We start from the raw sequence: 17726 nt of genomic DNA on the forward strand, positions 1-17726 counted from the left end.
ATTTTTGTAAAGCATATCACTGTGATGCTGATTTAGACATTCGGTTTACTTTTATTCATTTTCTCAGTTACGACTTGAATTTCAGTGCTAAGAGTCTGGTTTGCAATTTATAGCATAGAAGACGGAAGAGCAGCTAATCAAAGCAGCTAACATTGTTCAGGAGGACTACTAAAGTTGGATGGCTAAAGCATGTATCCTCTGTCAGACTCCTCCCATTATCTCTGTGTATTAGTTCAGTTTAGAATACTTCACTTTCATGGGCATAGTAGTTGAGTGGAAAGGGAATTGTTTCTAATGTGTGCCTGATAAATACAACTTCCAGCTGCAGTAAATGCCAGCTGAAAGCAAAACTAGTGGTGAATGTCTTAACTGATGAAATGCTTATCTAGCTGAGAAATAATGTTTGTTTTGATACATCATGAAACAGAATTGAGTTTCATAAAGGAAGGTATTCTGTGTGGTTGAAAGTCCACACAGTTTTTGTGACTGAAGAAAAATCCTTTCCAAACAGGAATTCACATGGGTGTTAATTTTTTTGTTTTAATCAACATAAACAATTTTAAAGAGAGAAAAGTGCTATTAGTCTTGTTTATCTTAAGGAAATTAATCTCTCTGTTGTACATAATAATAACTAAAAACTTTTCTAAATGTGAGCTCATTCTGGCATTTACTGTGCTTTTTCTCTTTAACAGAGCCGAACTTTATCGGGCCTCAGGGAAGTTTGAGCTACTCGATCGTATTCTACCAAAGTTACGAGCTACTAACCATCGTGTGCTGCTTTTCTGTCAAATGACGTCGCTCATGACCATTATGGAAGACTATTTTGCCTTTCGAAATTTCCTTTACCTGCGTCTTGATGGTAAGCTAAATGAAAAAAAACCTGAAAAATATTAAGTTAGCATGCTTCATTAGTTTGGGCATGGGTTCTCTTCCAAGTGTCTTCCTAGCACACCAATGCTGTGATGTGACTATACAAAAGCATAAACAGGTTCAAAAAATGGTTTGACAAATCCATGAAGGAAGAGTCTGCAAGGGTATTTATCATGAAGTTATAGCAGTAGACCCTTAAGCTGCAGCTTACTAGAATTTTCTCTGTTCTTACAGACAAGATACCGAGCAAGTTGTACTTTTCCCTCTCTTGGTAGAGTTGATCCTTAGTAATTCTCCATCTGCCTAGCTCTTTGACGGTTTTCTTTCATCTGTTTAACCTGCAAAGCATTTGGTCAAGGGATTGTTTTGATGAACACTCAGGTCTGTTCCTGGAGTGCAGATTATGTAGAGATTTGATGTTTAGGGGCTAATCTCTCTTTCAAACAAAGTTTAAAATCCAAGGTCACAATCAGTTGTCACAATCTAAGTTGCCTGAAGGTATTCTTATGATGAGAGATGATAATGCCAGTGTTTTGCCTGGATTCCAGTGGAATTAATTAATTTGTACCTGTTTAAATTTTGAGTGCTGTTCTCCACAGCATTTCAGTGTCATTTCAGTGACAGGTAAAGTAGCACCTGTAGTTTTCTTCCTGAATTTCACAGGAAGGTCAGTAGCCTCAATTACTTTATGTGTAGATATGTTTTATTAACTTGGAATGAAAACATGGTTCAGAAACATAGTGGAGTAAGATTGAAAGGAAAATAATTAAAAATAGCGTATCCCATCTGAGGCTTAAACCTGTTTGAAAGAAGTTTCCATTTTGGCTTCCTTCCATGTTGATGATCTCTGCCTCATACTGTCCTTAAATATCGATTATTTTTACTTAATGTATTTATCTCACAGGTTAGAGAATTACATAGGGCCAGCAGCATTTATCAGAATACCTTTTTAATAGAAAAACAATGATTTAGAGAAAAATAGAAAGAATAAAGAACAGCATGAAAAATACAAAGAACAGCATTTTAAGTTGACTCTGCTTCATGCTTTATTTGGAAGAAAAAGTAATGCTGAGAAGTATTCTCATCCTTTACAAATATTAATGAACATAAACTTGAAATGCTGTTATCTTCAAATGTAAAATGGGGTAATGAAACTGAGACACAAATGAGCTGTCTCACTGTGCCACAGGATGTCTGTGTCAAAACGGGCTGAAGAACATAGTACCATGCTAACAAAACCCTCCTTGCACCCCTGGCCTGCAGATGTTTTAATGCTTCCTTTCAAGAAAGATGAATTATATTACATTTAAAATGTTTTAAATTACCTTACACCATGAATTTTAGATGAATTCTTTTCCCTGCTAGAATGTCTATGGTGATACGCAGTATGGTAAATACAGCTCCTTGTTTTCTTTAAGGTTTTGCAGGTAATTAATTAAATTGGTGAGATGAACCCTTTTTGTTTCTTTTCCAATTTTGTGATGACAGATATCTTCCATGGTGGAATGTAATATATATGTAGATTCTATCCAGCTGTCTTTGCACATTGAGTGTTTTCTACCCAAGTCACGCACTTCTTAAGGGAATGGATTTCCATGCACCAGCCATTTGGCTGTGTGATTGTAACGCATCTGGCTGGGGTGAAGTTAACTTTCCTCCTGGCAGCCCGTGTAGTGCTGTGCTTTGCATTTGGGGCTAGGCAGGGTTGGTAACACACCAGTGATAACACTCCAGTGTTTTGGCTGTTGCCGAGCAGTGCTTGCACAGTGTCAAGGCTTGCTCTCCAAATCACTCTTCTACCCTCAAGGCCAGTAGGCTGAGGGTGAGCTGAGCCCCAGCTGGGACAGCTGACCCAAACTGACCAAAGGAACATGCTCAGCAATAAAAGCTGAGGGAAAGGAAGAGGATGCAGGGACATTCCTCATTACAGCATTTGTCCTCCCAAGTAATCATTATGGGTGCTGAGTCCCTGCTCTCCAGGAGGTGGCTGGACATCTGCCTGCTGATGGGAAGTAGTAAATAAATTCCTCTTTTTGCTTTGCTTGCATGCACAGCTTTTGCTTTTATTAAACTGCCTTTATCTCAGCCCAGGAACTTTTGCATCTTTTGTCCCCCTGTACTGTTGAGGAGGGGGAGTGAAGGGGGCCTGAGGGAGGGCAGCCAGCTGGGGTCAACCACCACAGCAATAGAAAAACTTCATCTTCTGTACATATATCGATACCTGAATAAAAATAGTAGACTTTCTTGGGCCTTCAGTTGCAGACAGAATTGTAAAAAAGATAATGTAAACAGTGGACCAGGCTAAGGTGATCCATATAGACTGTTCTCCAAGTACGTGAAATTCATCCAGTTGCCAGAGTGCACAGGGCTTAGATTTTACTTAGAATTTTGTCTATGTTTTCACCATGATTGAATTCCTTGCCTGCTCTCCCTCAGCCATTGTACATCGTCACCCTCAAGACAGGACATTTTAAGAATTTTCGGTCCTTTTGTATTAATTATGACTCTGAAGGCCAACAATGACATTTTGATAAATCTCTATATAAGTAACTTTTAAAAAAATTTAGATGCTGTTGTGGCCAGAAGGCATTAATTAAAACTGGAGTTCTCTTTTGTTTGTGTATAGTAACTTCAATTGAAATTTATGTGAGTCATAAAAAGGTATAACAGTGTTAGCCAGTATTTTAAATCCTACTTTTGAAGTGTCAAATACTTAAAAGAGGTATTTAGAAGTCCCCTTCTTAGATGTGATAGGCAGTTGACCAAAACATTCATGGCCAGTGTTTATTCTGTATTGTGGAACATGTGGCAGAGATGGCAAACAGCAAGTGAGCTAAAATTTCATTTCCACAGGTACCTTTAGCAACTGACACTGTATTTATATTGTTTCAGTTCACATGTTTGTTATAGGGTTTATTGGTTTTGTTTTTTTTTTCTTTTCAGGCACAACAAAATCAGAGGATCGAGCTGCTCTGTTGAAGAAGTTCAATGAACCTGGGTCACAATACTTTATCTTCCTGCTGAGTACAAGGGCTGGAGGGCTAGGCTTAAATCTCCAGGCTGCTGACACTGTTATAATCTTTGATAGTGACTGGAATCCTCACCAGGTTATTTTTAATTACTTATCTTCATGTAATGTGCAAAGAATTCAGGATGCTATTTTGGGTTGCTTCTTTATATCAGGGATATAGCCTCGGGTGAAAGGAATAGATTCAGGTAAGTCATAAAATGCTGCTTTGAGAGGAATTAGTGCCGCAAACTGCTGCAATCAGGAAATGTTCTGGTTTGAATCAGTGAAGTAGTTCTGTGTCTATGTATGTGTTTTATCTGAGTCTCAGGGAGTCCTCAGAGCAAGGGGCCTTATAGACCTGCTTCATTTGTATAACTGTACTCATTCTTTAACTCTTAGGACATTAATAAGTAACTCCACATTTGAGTCTTCGGTAGGTAGGTTGCAATATTTCAGTAACGGCTGTGCAGAGCCCTGCCTGTCTCAGGAAATTAGTGGCTGTGTGAATGCAGCAGTGTTGGCCTGAGACACTGAACTTATATTGTTGGTGTGGGTGGGTCGTAGTGAGTACAGATCACCAGGAAGAGAGGGTATCAAGCCACTTTGGCTTATTTTAAAAAGCCAGATGAGGTAACTAAGGCCTGTCTTTGTCACTTAGTGCCTTTTTCTTTTTTAAGAACGTAAGTTAGATATCTCTGGAAGTACATAGCTATGTGTGTTTTCAGCTATTGTGCAAATATATGCAAGTCACATCATAGCCAATGGCCACATGTGAAAGTATGGGAAGTGAGACTAAAAAGAGTTTTATGTAGAACTTTCAAGGCAGCACTCCCGTAGATGCCATGGTGACCAATTTAAAGCAAGGCTTAAGAAATTCAGAGCAATTGTATTTAGAGGTTTTAAAAGCAGCTCAGAAAGCACTTCATTCTTTATAATTTTGGTTGTCTTTAGGACACCTTCACATACAAGTTTAATGCAGACTACTGTATATTTCCGCAGTAGGAGAGCAATAAATTCTTGCAGTGTAGTAAAAATTACAGAATATTTTCTGGAGTATTCAATGGGAGGATTGCTAAATTACAAAATCATAGAATCATTTAGGTTGGAAAAGACCCTTAAGATCATCGAGTCCAACTGTAAACCTAACATTGCTGAGTCCACCACTAAACCATGTCCATAAGCGCCACATCTACATGTCTTTTAAATACCTCCAGGGATGGTGAGTTCCCTGGGCAGCTTGTTCCAATGCTTGAAAACCCTTTTTGGTGAAGAAATTTTTCCTAATATCCAGTCTAAACCTCCCCTGTCGCTTGTTACTTGGGAGAAGAGACTGACACGCACCTCACTACAGCCTCCTTTCAGGTAGTTGTAGAGAGCGATAAGGTCTCCCCTCAGCCTCCTTTTCAATGCATGCAGTTTCTCTTCTCCTGCAGATGGGAGTGGTTTGTTCATTTTAATGAGCAGTGTGCTAAAAGGGGATAGCTGGGAGGGGAGAGGTTAGCACTTAAACATCATATTTCCAGGAATAAAAACTGTTTCCTCACTTTACCATTTTCCTGTGCTTCTGAGAATGAGTATATAAACAAATTCATATTGTAGCTTCATCTTCACTGTTGATGCAAACTTCAGATACACCTTTAAGTTGCAGCAGCTGCATCGTATGTAGTGCTTGGGAAGGGAATTGTAAGACAGAAGAGCTAACAATGGTAGCAAAAGTGAGGTGCTGGACTGAAACAGGCAAACTCATTGCCTGTTTTCTTCTTTTTCTCTACATTAAGAAATCACTGTGTTGTGAGGTGGCACAAAACTGTGATAGCATTTTGAGGTTAGGTACCCTTCATTATCTGACTATGCTGAAGCAGAAACACACCATTTATAGGAGTGAATGGATTTCTCTTTTCCCCAAAGAAAATAGGTAAGATTTTGCATTAATAAAAGAAATTCTTTGCCTATGACCTGCAGTGTACTTTTTATGTCCACCACTTCTAAGTGCAATCACCTGACCAAAAAATAGTTACATTGATTCACAGACTTGCATATGTGAACTTTCAATCAGGAAGGTTACATTTAAGCTGTTTTAACACAAATATTCCAAGTTAGCAACAGCCTTTAGTAGATAAGTTTATGTATCATTTTTTTCCTAGTAATTTTGTTGCTTTCTTTTCCTGCAGTCAAGAGATATTTTACTTTAGGGTTCATTCTGGCTTGGAAGTCCATGAGCTTTGAATAGGAGGGAAAAAGTAAATACATCAGCCCTTCTCAGTTACTGCACATGCTTTCAAGAAGTTTTTGGCTTACTGCATTTACACTATACAGAGCATGTCCATGTTTTTTCCTTTCAGTTTTCCCCCTACCTGGGTCTGATGAAGTTTTGCAAAAGAAAACAATGAGGAATTAACCTTATTAACTGTGGTTGACTGTCATTTGAGTACTTCCTTTTTATACCAAAAAGAATTCAGCGTTATAACATCCTTTAAGCAGAGAACGATTTCTGTCACACAGTTACAATATAAATCACTCTCTATGTTCTTTGCTTAATAGGACTTGCAGGCCCAAGATAGAGCTCACCGAATTGGTCAGCAGAATGAAGTTCGAGTCCTGCGACTATGCACTGTGAACAGTGTGGAAGAGAAGATACTTGCTGCTGCAAAGTATAAGCTGAATGTAGATCAAAAAGTTATTCAGGCTGGAATGTTTGATCAGAAATCTTCTAGCCACGAAAGGAGGGCCTTTCTACAGGCTATATTGGAGCATGAAGAGGAAAATGAGGTAAGGTAGAAATAATCAGTAAGAGGATGTTTCGGGAAGTACTGAGTCATTTTTTTCATCAGTTACAAGGATTGTCATCTCCTTTGAAATGAGGAATGTCATCATATTCTTTTTCTCTCTTTTTTTTGGTCACAGTAATTACGATGTTATGGTTATGATTATATCTTAGTGTGGAATTAGGCATTGTAACTTAAACCCATTGTGCCCTTCCATATTTTTGGCAAAAAATCGTATTCAAACAAAGATTTTTTCAACAACAGATTATAAACCAGTTCCTAAATCCAGTTTATACATTAAATTAGGTAATCTGATTTTCAGACATGCTGAGCAACTAGGACTACCTAGGTTCAGTGTTGAAAGACCTGCTTACTGTGCTTCTTTTGGATCCTGGGTAAGAGTTAAGATCTGCTTTGATGTGCTTTGGGCTTAGGGCAAGCCAGCAACTGTTTCTTTCTGGTGCTGTGTCCAACCTGAACTTCTGGTTACTTCTTCCTCTTCAGTAAACAATTAGTTGTTTAAAAACAGCTGTCAAGTCTTCCCTTTTAATAGTGAGAAGTGAGGTTATAGAATCACTGACTGTATATCCCTGTCTTTTCATTTTGTTCTTTTCTGGAATTGTGATTGTGGAATGATGAGCCCCTTCTTTTGCCTGTCACTGCAGACTCTTCTCTTAATGTGAACAAAATTCAGCGTTGGATGAAAGCTGCATTTGGGAGAGAGTGCATAAATGTATCAATTATACTGAAGACACATACAAAAAAAATCCCATTCTGCAGTCACTTTTTCCCAACTTGAAAATATCCTGTACTGGTTAAAGATGCGTAGATTGCAAGCCTAATTTTGTGTCTTGTACATCTGAATATGGTGTACACTGAAAGAAAAGAAGATTCCATAGCCTGTGTTTCAGAGGCATCCTTCATGTGGTGTAAAGTTTCAAAGACCAAGGAATTTACTTCTTCAATAATTAAACCTTTGTGTAAACTCTCCATGGTGTTATGCATTTCAAAAAAGCTAGTAGTACATCATTAAGATAGAATTTACTGTTGTTTTAGTATTTTTCATAAGAAATGAAAGAAGAGTGACAAACAGTTTTATCAGTAATTCTCTTTACTTAGGGTGTGAATGCAGAATTGGGGTGATGTGTATGTACCATTTTTGATTAAGTAAAACTGTAGTTATTAGGCAGCCAACACCATCTATATGAGTAGATGGATGAACTTGAAACCAATAGAAATTTTCAGTAAGCCTGTGGATTTGTTTTTAAAATTGGCATAATTTTGTTGTGTTTTCAAAAGCCTAGCAAATATTTATCTGAAAGTGTTTCAGAAGTCAGGACTGTAGTTCAGGCCTACTTGACGTGCTTTATTTTATAGATTACTTCAGACCAATCCGCTTCTTGTGTGTTGTTCAAATATACTTGGTCTGCCATCCTGAAGCAAGCACAGATTTAACCAAGGTTTGCTTGCCATAACCCAGCATCAGTCTTTAAAGCAAGCATTGATATTACAGTCTGACTTCTAACAGTCAGACTGAAGCTGAACCTTTCAAGTAAAATTTCTTGTGAACAGAGACTATGCAAAACATTGCCCAAACACTGAAACTGCTGAGAGAGTAAGAGGGATTGAATTTCCACCATGCTGCACTAATCAGCCATTGCTTCCTCATTGCAACAGCACTGGAAACAAAATTTGAATATCAGATGAAAGATTGACAAGAAAAAGTAAATCTCTCAGTTAAAAGTTATTAATACCAAAACAACTTTGACTTGCAAATAGAGACTAGCACAGCTAATAAAGAGATTGCTTAGTGACCACCTAGTTAAATATTCCCATGCTTCGTATGCTTTAAACTGGCATATCAAAGTGTTTTGCAGTTGTGTGTAGAGCACTGTATTCTGTTTGTACTTTCTTAGTAGTTTTCGTAAATTCAGCATCAAAAGTCCCCTTATTTTTCTCTCTTCTTTCCTCTCCTTTTTGCTCTGTTTTTTTCTTTTAGCAGTACTACATAAAGCAAAGAGGTTAGTTCTGTGTCTTTAGAAGGATATATTAGAAAAATAGGAAAGTATGACAGGTGATTAGAAGTAACTTGTTCATGGATGCATTTTTTGTTGACACTGGTGTTTATAAATTTTTCTTCTGCTAAGCCTAGCTTGTTGGCAACAGGGTTATTCAGACTAACCACAGATGATGCAGAAGCTGTTGGTAACAGCTTCTGCTGTGGGATCCCTTAATTTTTTCAGGTCACAAGTTGCTCTGTTTAAGATGATAGGAAGCATGTGAAATTTTCATGAGGGTCACGATCTTCGTAAAAGGGACCTGTACTCTTTTTTTGTCTGTATGTTTAACTTCCTTTTCTTGAACATTGAAGGAGCACTGACTAGAAGTGAGAATAACTAGCTCTCTATCATTTTCCCAGTTGCTTTTTTCATGTTAAAATTTAAATTATATGTAGATTAAGGTACAGATGTGTTTGCTGGGAATTGCTTTAATAAGAACTGTATTTTTTCCTGAGGTGTAGAAATCTTGCCAGTGGAGGGAAAATAAGATGCATGTATATAGATAAAGGCCTTTTCTGTTTATTTCTGGGAAAAACGAAAGCTACAGAATGTTAGGTTTTTGGGTGCTATATGCAGCATTCTATACTCCCATTTCACTGAGTACAAAACAAGAGTTTTCATTAAAAATTCTAGGTTTGCAGCATACTGTAACATACGTTGAGTAAGCCCTATGTAGGAACCAGTCTGTAGTTTCATTGTTTCAATTGACCAGTTGTCAGATATGAAATACCATGTGCTTTCAGAATAATTGAGGGAGGGAAAGTGAACATTGTGGACTCTGATTGTGTTAAAATGGATATCATATCTGATCAGCTTTAACATTTTTAGTTGAGTTCTGCAGTTCTAAATTGTTTTTCCAAGGACTGCTTCTGTTTTTATGAAATAATTCATTTTGTCTGAAGTCACAGGTTCACATCTCAATTTCTAAGCAGATAATGGTCGAGAGTAAGAGGGATTTAGCAGGGTTTTTTTCTAGTATAAGGACATGTTTCATTTTTTTCTATTTAATCAGGGCTTTTTATTCTCCTTGCATTGAAGCAAAGACCTCATAATGCAGAATGGTGTTTCTGAGGGAGTACTGTAGAACAACAGAACGGAAATGCATATATTTTAACTGAAGCACTAACTGTGCTTCTGACCCAGGAAAACCACAACCCAAAATTTCCTGGTTGCGTATTTGCTCATTTCCTCATTCTCAGTTTATGAAGTTGGTAATAAGTCCCAATCATCTCCCTTAATTATGTCTGGTTTGCGTTACTTCTGAATTGCTGAACACACTTAAAAGTTTTAGTTTCATTTTGAGTGTTTCGCACGTGTCCTGACAGAAGGAGGGTCAGTGCAACACTGACCTGATGGAGACTGTTACTTCAAGTTGCATGTAGCTTCTTTCTAATACATTTATCCATCTGTGTAACCAGGAGGAAGATGAAGTTCCTGATGACGAGACTCTGAATCAGATGATTGCTCGACGTGAGGAGGAATTTGATCTCTTCATGGTAAGGATGATACAATCATAAGTCGAATACCTTCTCTATGTTTTTAACAAACACCCTCACCTTTTGTCATTCAAATTTTGGAAAACTTCGTTGGAGAGATAGGCTTTATTTACTTGCATTGTTTATTTGAGGAAAGAAGAGTAGTCTACGTAAATAAAGAGTTCCTCACATGACAGAAAGACTTCAGAGATCCTTGCGGACAGTAAAGTGGAACAGTGCCAATCTGGAGGAAGAGTCTGGTACAACCTGAGAAACTTACAGTGCAAAACTGGTAGTCACAGTTTGGCTCGCTAATTCTAGAGCATACATTTATTTTTCAACATTTCTTCTGACTTTTGGGCTATTATATTGGCAGGGACAATTAAAGGATCTTAACAGGATAGTAAATTAGTAGATTGAGAGTGCTGTTTTCCTTGTGAGTTAACTGGGGTTTGCTGATGGTTTTGTCAAGGGCCCAATTAGCTGCATCTGTGCTGCTACAACTGTTGAACAGTTACCAAAGTAGAGCTAGTGACTGTAGTTCCAATGCGAGCAATCCATTTTTATTGGTACTTCTGTTTTTGTTTTTGCTGCTACAACACTGATAGAATAATTACTAAAATGTCACTGTAGGCATGGATCTTGACTCTTAGTGTGTGTATAATTTGAGGGTTGCTGGAGGACTTTTGAGAGTCACTGACACAGCAACAGAATACTTAAGTACTGAAGGTAAAGCACCATTCCCTTTAATTTTACGGAGGCTGTTTTGTTCTGCAAGGTGGAACGAGACAGACAGTCGTATGAGCATGAATGAAAGCATGTCAGGTGGTATCCACAGAAACAACCATTGACAGAACCACAGGCTTTTAATCCCTCATCATCTTCTGCTCAAGCATTCATCTCTAAAACTTCACTGTTACACAAGTGTGAGGGGCCCTTTTTTTACCTAAGTGACAGTTGTTCAGGTGCACAGTTGGCAAAGGCACTATTCCCCCACATGGCCGTGCCTTTTGTCATTGCTGACTTGCCAGTTTAGTCCTTTTGTGATAAGTTTCATTTAATGTTATCTCACAAGATCTGAAATCCCTAAAGCTAGGCTACATACAAGATGAGTGCTTACAGACACCTATCTTTCTAAACTTTACTTGAGTACTTCAGGTGTAAGGAGATTTACATGACAGAAACCAAGAGGTGGCTGTTCAATCCAACACTCAAAAGGAATAATTTCAGCCATATTACTAGCCAGAAGTACCTTGAGTTCTGTGAAAGCATATTTGCTGCTGGAACAAGTTTCTCAGTACTTCTCCTTCAGACCCAGAAGGAAAGAACTAATCCATGGATTGAAAGTAGCTGATGAATTTATGTCTGTTTGCAGGAAATTTCTACAACTTCATCTTTTTGGATGAACAGCCATTCAGTAAAACAGTTGAGGGGGCCTAGAGTGAAGACCGTTTTAGCACTGTGTGGGCTGAATTTATGTTTTTCACATTAATTTACATGAAAGTTTTAATGGAGAGTAAAGAGTTGGTAGTAGGTGATAAAAATGTGAAGATGCAAAGCTAACATGCTTTGGAAGCCAGGGGCTTGAAAATACTTAAGATAGAAACAGTGAAGTGAAATATTAATGGCTAAGAAATAATTTTAATAGTTAATAAAGAATTTGTTTTTCATTTTAGTAAACTGTTTAATTATAAAAATCTGAAAAATAAGTTTGGCAGTCAGGGTTGTTTGTCTTCTTTTTATCAATAGTCTTGCATAGTCAGATGAAAAGCACAAAGATAGGTTTGTATTTTCCTTACTTCAGTGTCCTGGTTTCGGCTGGGATAGAGTTAATTGTCTTCCTAGTAGCTGGTACAGTGCTATGTTTTGAGTTCAGTATGAGAAGAATGTTGATAACACTGATGTTTTCAGTTGTTGCTAAGTAATGTTTAGTCTAAAGTCAAGGATTTTTCAGCTTCTCATGCCCAGCCAGCAAGAAAGCTGGAGGGGCACAAGAAGTAGGGAGGGGACACAGCCAGGGCAGCTGACCCAAACTGGCCAAAGGGGTATTCCATACCTTGTGATGTCACATCTACTATATAAACGGGGAGGAGTGGGGGTGGGGGGATTGCCACTCGGGGACTAACTAGGCGTTGATCGGCGGGTGGTAAGCAATTGCACTGTACATCAACTGTATATTCCAATCCTTTTATCATTACTGCTGTCACTTTATTAGTGTTATCATTATCATTATTAGTTTCTTCTTTTTATATTCTATTAAACCGTTCTTATCTCAACCCACAAGTTTTACTTCTATTCCTGATTTTCTCCCCCATCCCACTGGGTGGGAGGGCAGTGAGTGAGCAGCTGCGTGGTGCTTAGTTGCTGGTTGGGGTTAAACCACAACACACAGTGATACCTGTGCTGCCTCATTCCCTCTGTTAAGGTTGTGCAGATGTTATCAGAATACATCGAACTGCAGTATCCAAGAAAAATGTGTTTTGGTTTGTTCATTTAGCCAGGCTTAGAGGTGTAAAAGCATGTATTTTGCTTATTTAAAGTGAGCAATTCCAAAACAATAGGCAAGAGAGCAAAGCAGTTCCCTGAGAAGCTGTTCTGTGGTCACTTTTCGGGTTGGAAGTATTCTTTGGCATAGATCCTGAGATGTATCTGTAGAGCTAAATACACTGTTAGAAAGAGGATATGGTATGTACAAGTGGACTTTGTTCCCCTGACTTTTAGAGGCTCCACATATGTAACATAGGTAAAAACTCTAGGTAGCCTCAAACCTCGTACTGTCCTACTTTTGCATTCATTGCAAATGATGGCACTTCATCACATAGTAAATATTCAGAGAAAAGTCAGTGTTTCAGTGTGATCTGTACAACGCGTCCTTTCATAATAGTGTGCTTCAACAAGTGTTACTCTTCCTGGAAAAATTTTTATTTTTAATGTTATATTTACTTAAATACAGCAGCTAACTGATATCCAACCTGTGTTGGACTAGGAATCCCTTTTCTTAGGCAAAAAGCGGCTACTCATCTCTGTAGCTCCTTGCCTCCTTTTAAATATCTTGTATTGGCATTGTACCCATTGGGTTGCCTGTCGTCTGTCCACAGAGAGGAATCGGAGGATTCCCCAATCAAAAGGTCGGTGCACACTGGAGTCCTTCCCGGTCCCGTCTCCCATCTGGAGCAGCAGGACAATCTGGGCAAGGCTTAAAATGGCCATCCCATCTGGTTCACCAGAAACTGTTTTCCCACAAGTGGGATTCGATACCCAGTGTACAATAAGCCAATCTTACACACAGAGCCGAGATGCTTATTTATTTCATGTTTGTGCAAAGATGGGTGCTAGGTGATAATTCTACAAAGCTGACACACCACACCAAAGACCTACAGCGTATTTATTCTGTTACATGATTAGTACCCACCTAAATTTACGTTCATTGGTTGGTAGTCACCATCTCATCCTACCATTGGTCAGTTATATTTAAATTTGCCTTGCTTTCTATGTAGATTAGCAAGCATGCTCCTTGCAGGTGTGGGGGGGCAAGTCTTTCCAGTCTTGAATTGAGTTGGAGGTCATGATCTCCCTCTGCCACATTTACCTTTCCCTCAGTTAGTGCTTCTTTGGCAATCATCCGGCTTTTGGTGCTTTCTGGGCAGGATGTTTCCTTTTTATCAGTCTTTAGTTCCTTCTTCAAGGGTGTAGTCATTAGCAAAGCATGCATTGTTTATACAAAGTAACCAGTCCTGCACAATGAAGCAACTGATTAATGGTTATCCTAAATCAAGCAGTGTCACTATGACCTAGGCATTGGCCAACATATGGCTTTACTTAGTCTACATTTTAACTAAAATCAGATTGCAAAATTATCAGACATTTATTCAGCAGCATTTCTGCGTAAAGTACTCTTAATGCTGAACTGTATAAATTACCCGGACTACAGTTTGAGTTAGTATCCTAAGAAAAAACAAATGGCTGTTTGTATCTCTTACGTCTCAGATTAACTGAGAATGTCTTTAATCTTCTTTCCCAAGTGCTTTCATTTCAGAAAACAGCTGTTAAAATATACTACCTTAGTGTTCGGTCTTTGTCTTAGAGCTAGAAACATGGTCATCGGGGGAAAAAAAAAAGAGGTTTCAGCATTTGCTTTATACACTTAATGTCATTATAATATGATGTCCCTGACTTCACTGAAGTTTGCTGCTAAATAATAGAGAAATCCTGTTTGGGCCTTCTCTCAGTGCAGCATGCTGGTCGCCAAGTTAGCAATAAACCAAGCCATGTGTCTGGCTTGAATGAGGCTTTTTTTGAAATTAATTCAGATTGAATGAGATGTTCTTTAAAAGGTGAAATATGGAAGTCTGCTATAAAAAACTAAAGGCTATACAGCCCATTCATCATTGTCTTAGGTAATGAAGAATGGGGAAAACCCACATGTCTTTATAGTTGCTTCTTGAGTGTGGTTGGACCTGCAGACTGAAGACACACATCTTACCTTCTGCTTTTCAATGAGTTTAGAAATCAGATAGGGCACCAGACAAGATGATGAAAACTACTTGTAAGATGCTGTGCCTGGGGTGGTATTTTGGGAATGCTTGTATTTGAGAAGTGCCAAGATGAGGGAAGGTTCAGCATATTCAACAGGGCCACCATTAAGCCTCAGTTAGTAAATTTGGCTGGTTTTGAGCTGCCCCTATAGATAAATAATACCCCTGAATTTATGCATGTCTGTGTCTTGGCTAGGGGTGTAAAAGGATGATATGTCTAGTTGGCATCCTGCGTAAGTGCAGCATCATGCGCACAAGGGAGGGGTTTGTGCATAATTGAGAATGCTTTTTACAAATGTTTACTGGCCAAACCAGTAACCTGTTTGATGCTACAGCCAATTCTGGTGCCAATCTATTTGTGTCAGTTTTTCAAATATTAAAATAAAATTCTTGGTGGCCACCTGTTTGTTTTCTCTGTTTAGCAACTGGTTACTGAGTGTTTAAGTACTGTATGACTCTTCAAAAGAAGTCTATTCGTATTATTTGATTTGGGCTACAAAAAATGCAAATGAGATTCACAGGACCATAGGAGCCTAGATCAGCATACAGCTAATAGAGAGAGGTGGATGCTTCCCCAGGAGAATTATAAAGCACCTCACTGATAAGTGTACAGCAGGTCATGGGAATGTATCCAGAGTATCCATACCTGTTTTCTGAGATAATTACTCACCACACTTGAAATTAAGTTATGTGATTACTTCAATTTCATCTTAAAGTCTTAACATTACCTTCTAATATTCTTAACACTTTGCCTAATCTTACCTCATATTTTTGTATGTGTTTTGATTTTTGCCTAGTACAGCAGTAAGATCAGGAAAAATTCAGTGGTTTAAGCATGTTGGCTTTCTGGCACTGTGTAGACAAGCTGTTCTCTGAATTTCTTAATTCTCTCTCTTGAGCTTTTAAATTTTCTTCTGATATTCAGGCTCACAAAACTACTGTGTTTTCAGTTATTGTTTTTAGTTACATAACAATAGCACCTAATGGGGATGTTGTCAAGGAATGATTAGTATTTGCAGATCACATCTATGAACACAAAGAAACCATAAAACCTGTGCAAAAAAGGAAAAGAATTATTTAACACTAACACAGCACAACAGCGTTCTTGTGATCTGCTTTGTATCAGTTAGCTGCTGTGTTGTCTCAGTTACTTCAGTAAAAGCTGGTTATGGAGTAGTGAATTTGACTGAAAATCAACCATCAAGTGTAGCTTCTTTTTATAGTTGCATTTTAGAAGTATTTAGAAATATTGTGGAAGGGAAATACCTGTGAAGGACTTAGTCCGAAGTTTCAAGTATCATTAGGTAGCCAGGAATTTTCATGGTTCACTTAATATTTGCCCTTAAACTTGTTTTATCATTTCCCAACTGCCATTGCAGCGCATGGACATGGACCGTCGCAGGGAGGATGCCAGAAACCCCAAGCGTAAGCCGCGCTTGATGGAGGAGGATGAATTACCATCCTGGATTATTAAGGATGATGCTGAAGTTGAAAGGCTTACGTGTGAAGAAGAAGAGGAGAAAATATTTGGAAGAGGATCCCGTCAACGCAGGGATGTGGACTACAGTGATGCTCTCACAGAGAAACAGTGGCTGCGGGTAGGTTGTCCCCTTTTTTGTTTGTTTTTTACAGTTGAAATTTATTCATTTGTGGTGTTTTTTTTTTTCTTTGTGAAGACTGCACAGTTGCACCAGGGAGAGCACAATGTAGTAGTTAAGGCCTAAATATCCTTATTATCCAGCTTTTGTTTCTGTCTTGAAGGCAAAAGTAAGTTTTAAGCTGCATTTCTGAAACTTAAATCAGTGTTACTAAATGCTGAATAATCAGGACTATGATAGCTTTCTATTGCAACTATTCTATTGCCATGGATCTTGACATATTTCTTACGTCTTTAGAGACTTTCGTAAGTGTCATCTTTTAAGATATATGAAGAACTCTTTTATGGTGGAGGAGATCAGTGATAAGTGTATATTACAGCTTTCTGTGCTGCAGAAGCTTAATTTTATTATTTTTTTTAAATACTAGAATTTAACCCTTTTAAGAATTTGGAAACTTTCATGTAAGTCTTCTTTCTTTCATGCTGTTTTGTTTCCAAGTCCTGAGCATTTCTTGGCTCCACTGAGATCAAAACTCTTGACAAATGATAAAAAAATTTAAGACCTGAAAGTAAAGATTTTAAACTTAACTCACACCAAATCTGTGATTTTGTTGTACTTGAGGATTCTTGCCATTCTTCTGTGAAATACACATCTAATGAATTCTAATCCATGTGCCTTTTCAGAATGGTAGTAACAGGGATGGTAAGGAGGTGAGGATTCATTGTTGGAAAGTCTTTTCAAAACCAGGAAATTTTATAATGTTATGATTTCCAAAACATATAGATAAAGTATCATATGTGCAAAACTAGTCTACATGGTTTGACAGAGTAAGTTTTGTCATAGAATAGCTACAGACTTAATGCCAACATGAATACACAGTGTAGCTTTTTGTGTATAATTTGCTAAAGACAGGTGGAAATCTTACCTACTTCAGTTACAAAATTGATGTTTGTGAGGGTGCTTCGTGCAATTCTATGCTAAGAGCTAATCCACATTCTGCTGCTGGGTGTAAAGCTTAGGGGAGCAAAGGATTGAATTATACATCAGCTGTACATCTAGGCAAGTTTGTGAAACTCCAGGAGTTCGATATTTGACATTTTCAAGAAGTCAGTGGAGAAGAAAGACCTAGAAACATAAAATACTGTCTGGATTCTCAAACCATTTACCCTTTCCTACAGTGGAAGTGCTTGCAGTTTAGTGTAGATCTACTCAAGGTCATTTTAAGCTAATAATTTTTAATGATAGAACACTGACTATGGCAACAGAGAATTTAGCTTTGGCTTGCATGTTCTGTGTCTTGAGTTGGGTCTCATACTTGGGTTAAGTGCTTTACTGGCAGCTCTAAAAAAATAATTTAATCCATCTTCCTACTTGGAGTGGAATCAGCCAGACCCATGTCATTTATAGTAGATG

The 17726-nt window shown here is 38.1% G+C and overlaps 1 protein-coding gene across 6 annotated transcripts in view; it reads left to right on the forward strand.

Moving 5' to 3' along the window:
- SMARCA2 (SWI/SNF related BAF chromatin remodeling complex subunit ATPase 2) overlaps positions 1–17726 on the forward strand; it is a 126474-nt gene that overhangs the window by 74735 nt on the left and 34013 nt on the right. For all 6 annotated transcript variants that reach the window (XM_075019529.1, XM_075019531.1, XM_075019530.1 and 3 more), the window contains 5 exons: positions 693–859; positions 3814–3977; positions 6422–6649; positions 10124–10201; positions 16095–16313. In XM_075019529.1, the coding sequence (XP_074875630.1) occupies positions 693–859; positions 3814–3977; positions 6422–6649; positions 10124–10201; positions 16095–16313 (856 nt within the window). The remainder of the gene's footprint in view (positions 1–692; positions 860–3813; positions 3978–6421; positions 6650–10123; positions 10202–16094; positions 16314–17726) is intronic.

This window comes from Buteo buteo, chromosome Z, assembly GCF_964188355.1.
Source record: "Buteo buteo chromosome Z, bButBut1.hap1.1, whole genome shotgun sequence".
Taxonomy (NCBI): Eukaryota; Metazoa; Chordata; class Aves; order Accipitriformes; family Accipitridae; genus Buteo; species Buteo buteo.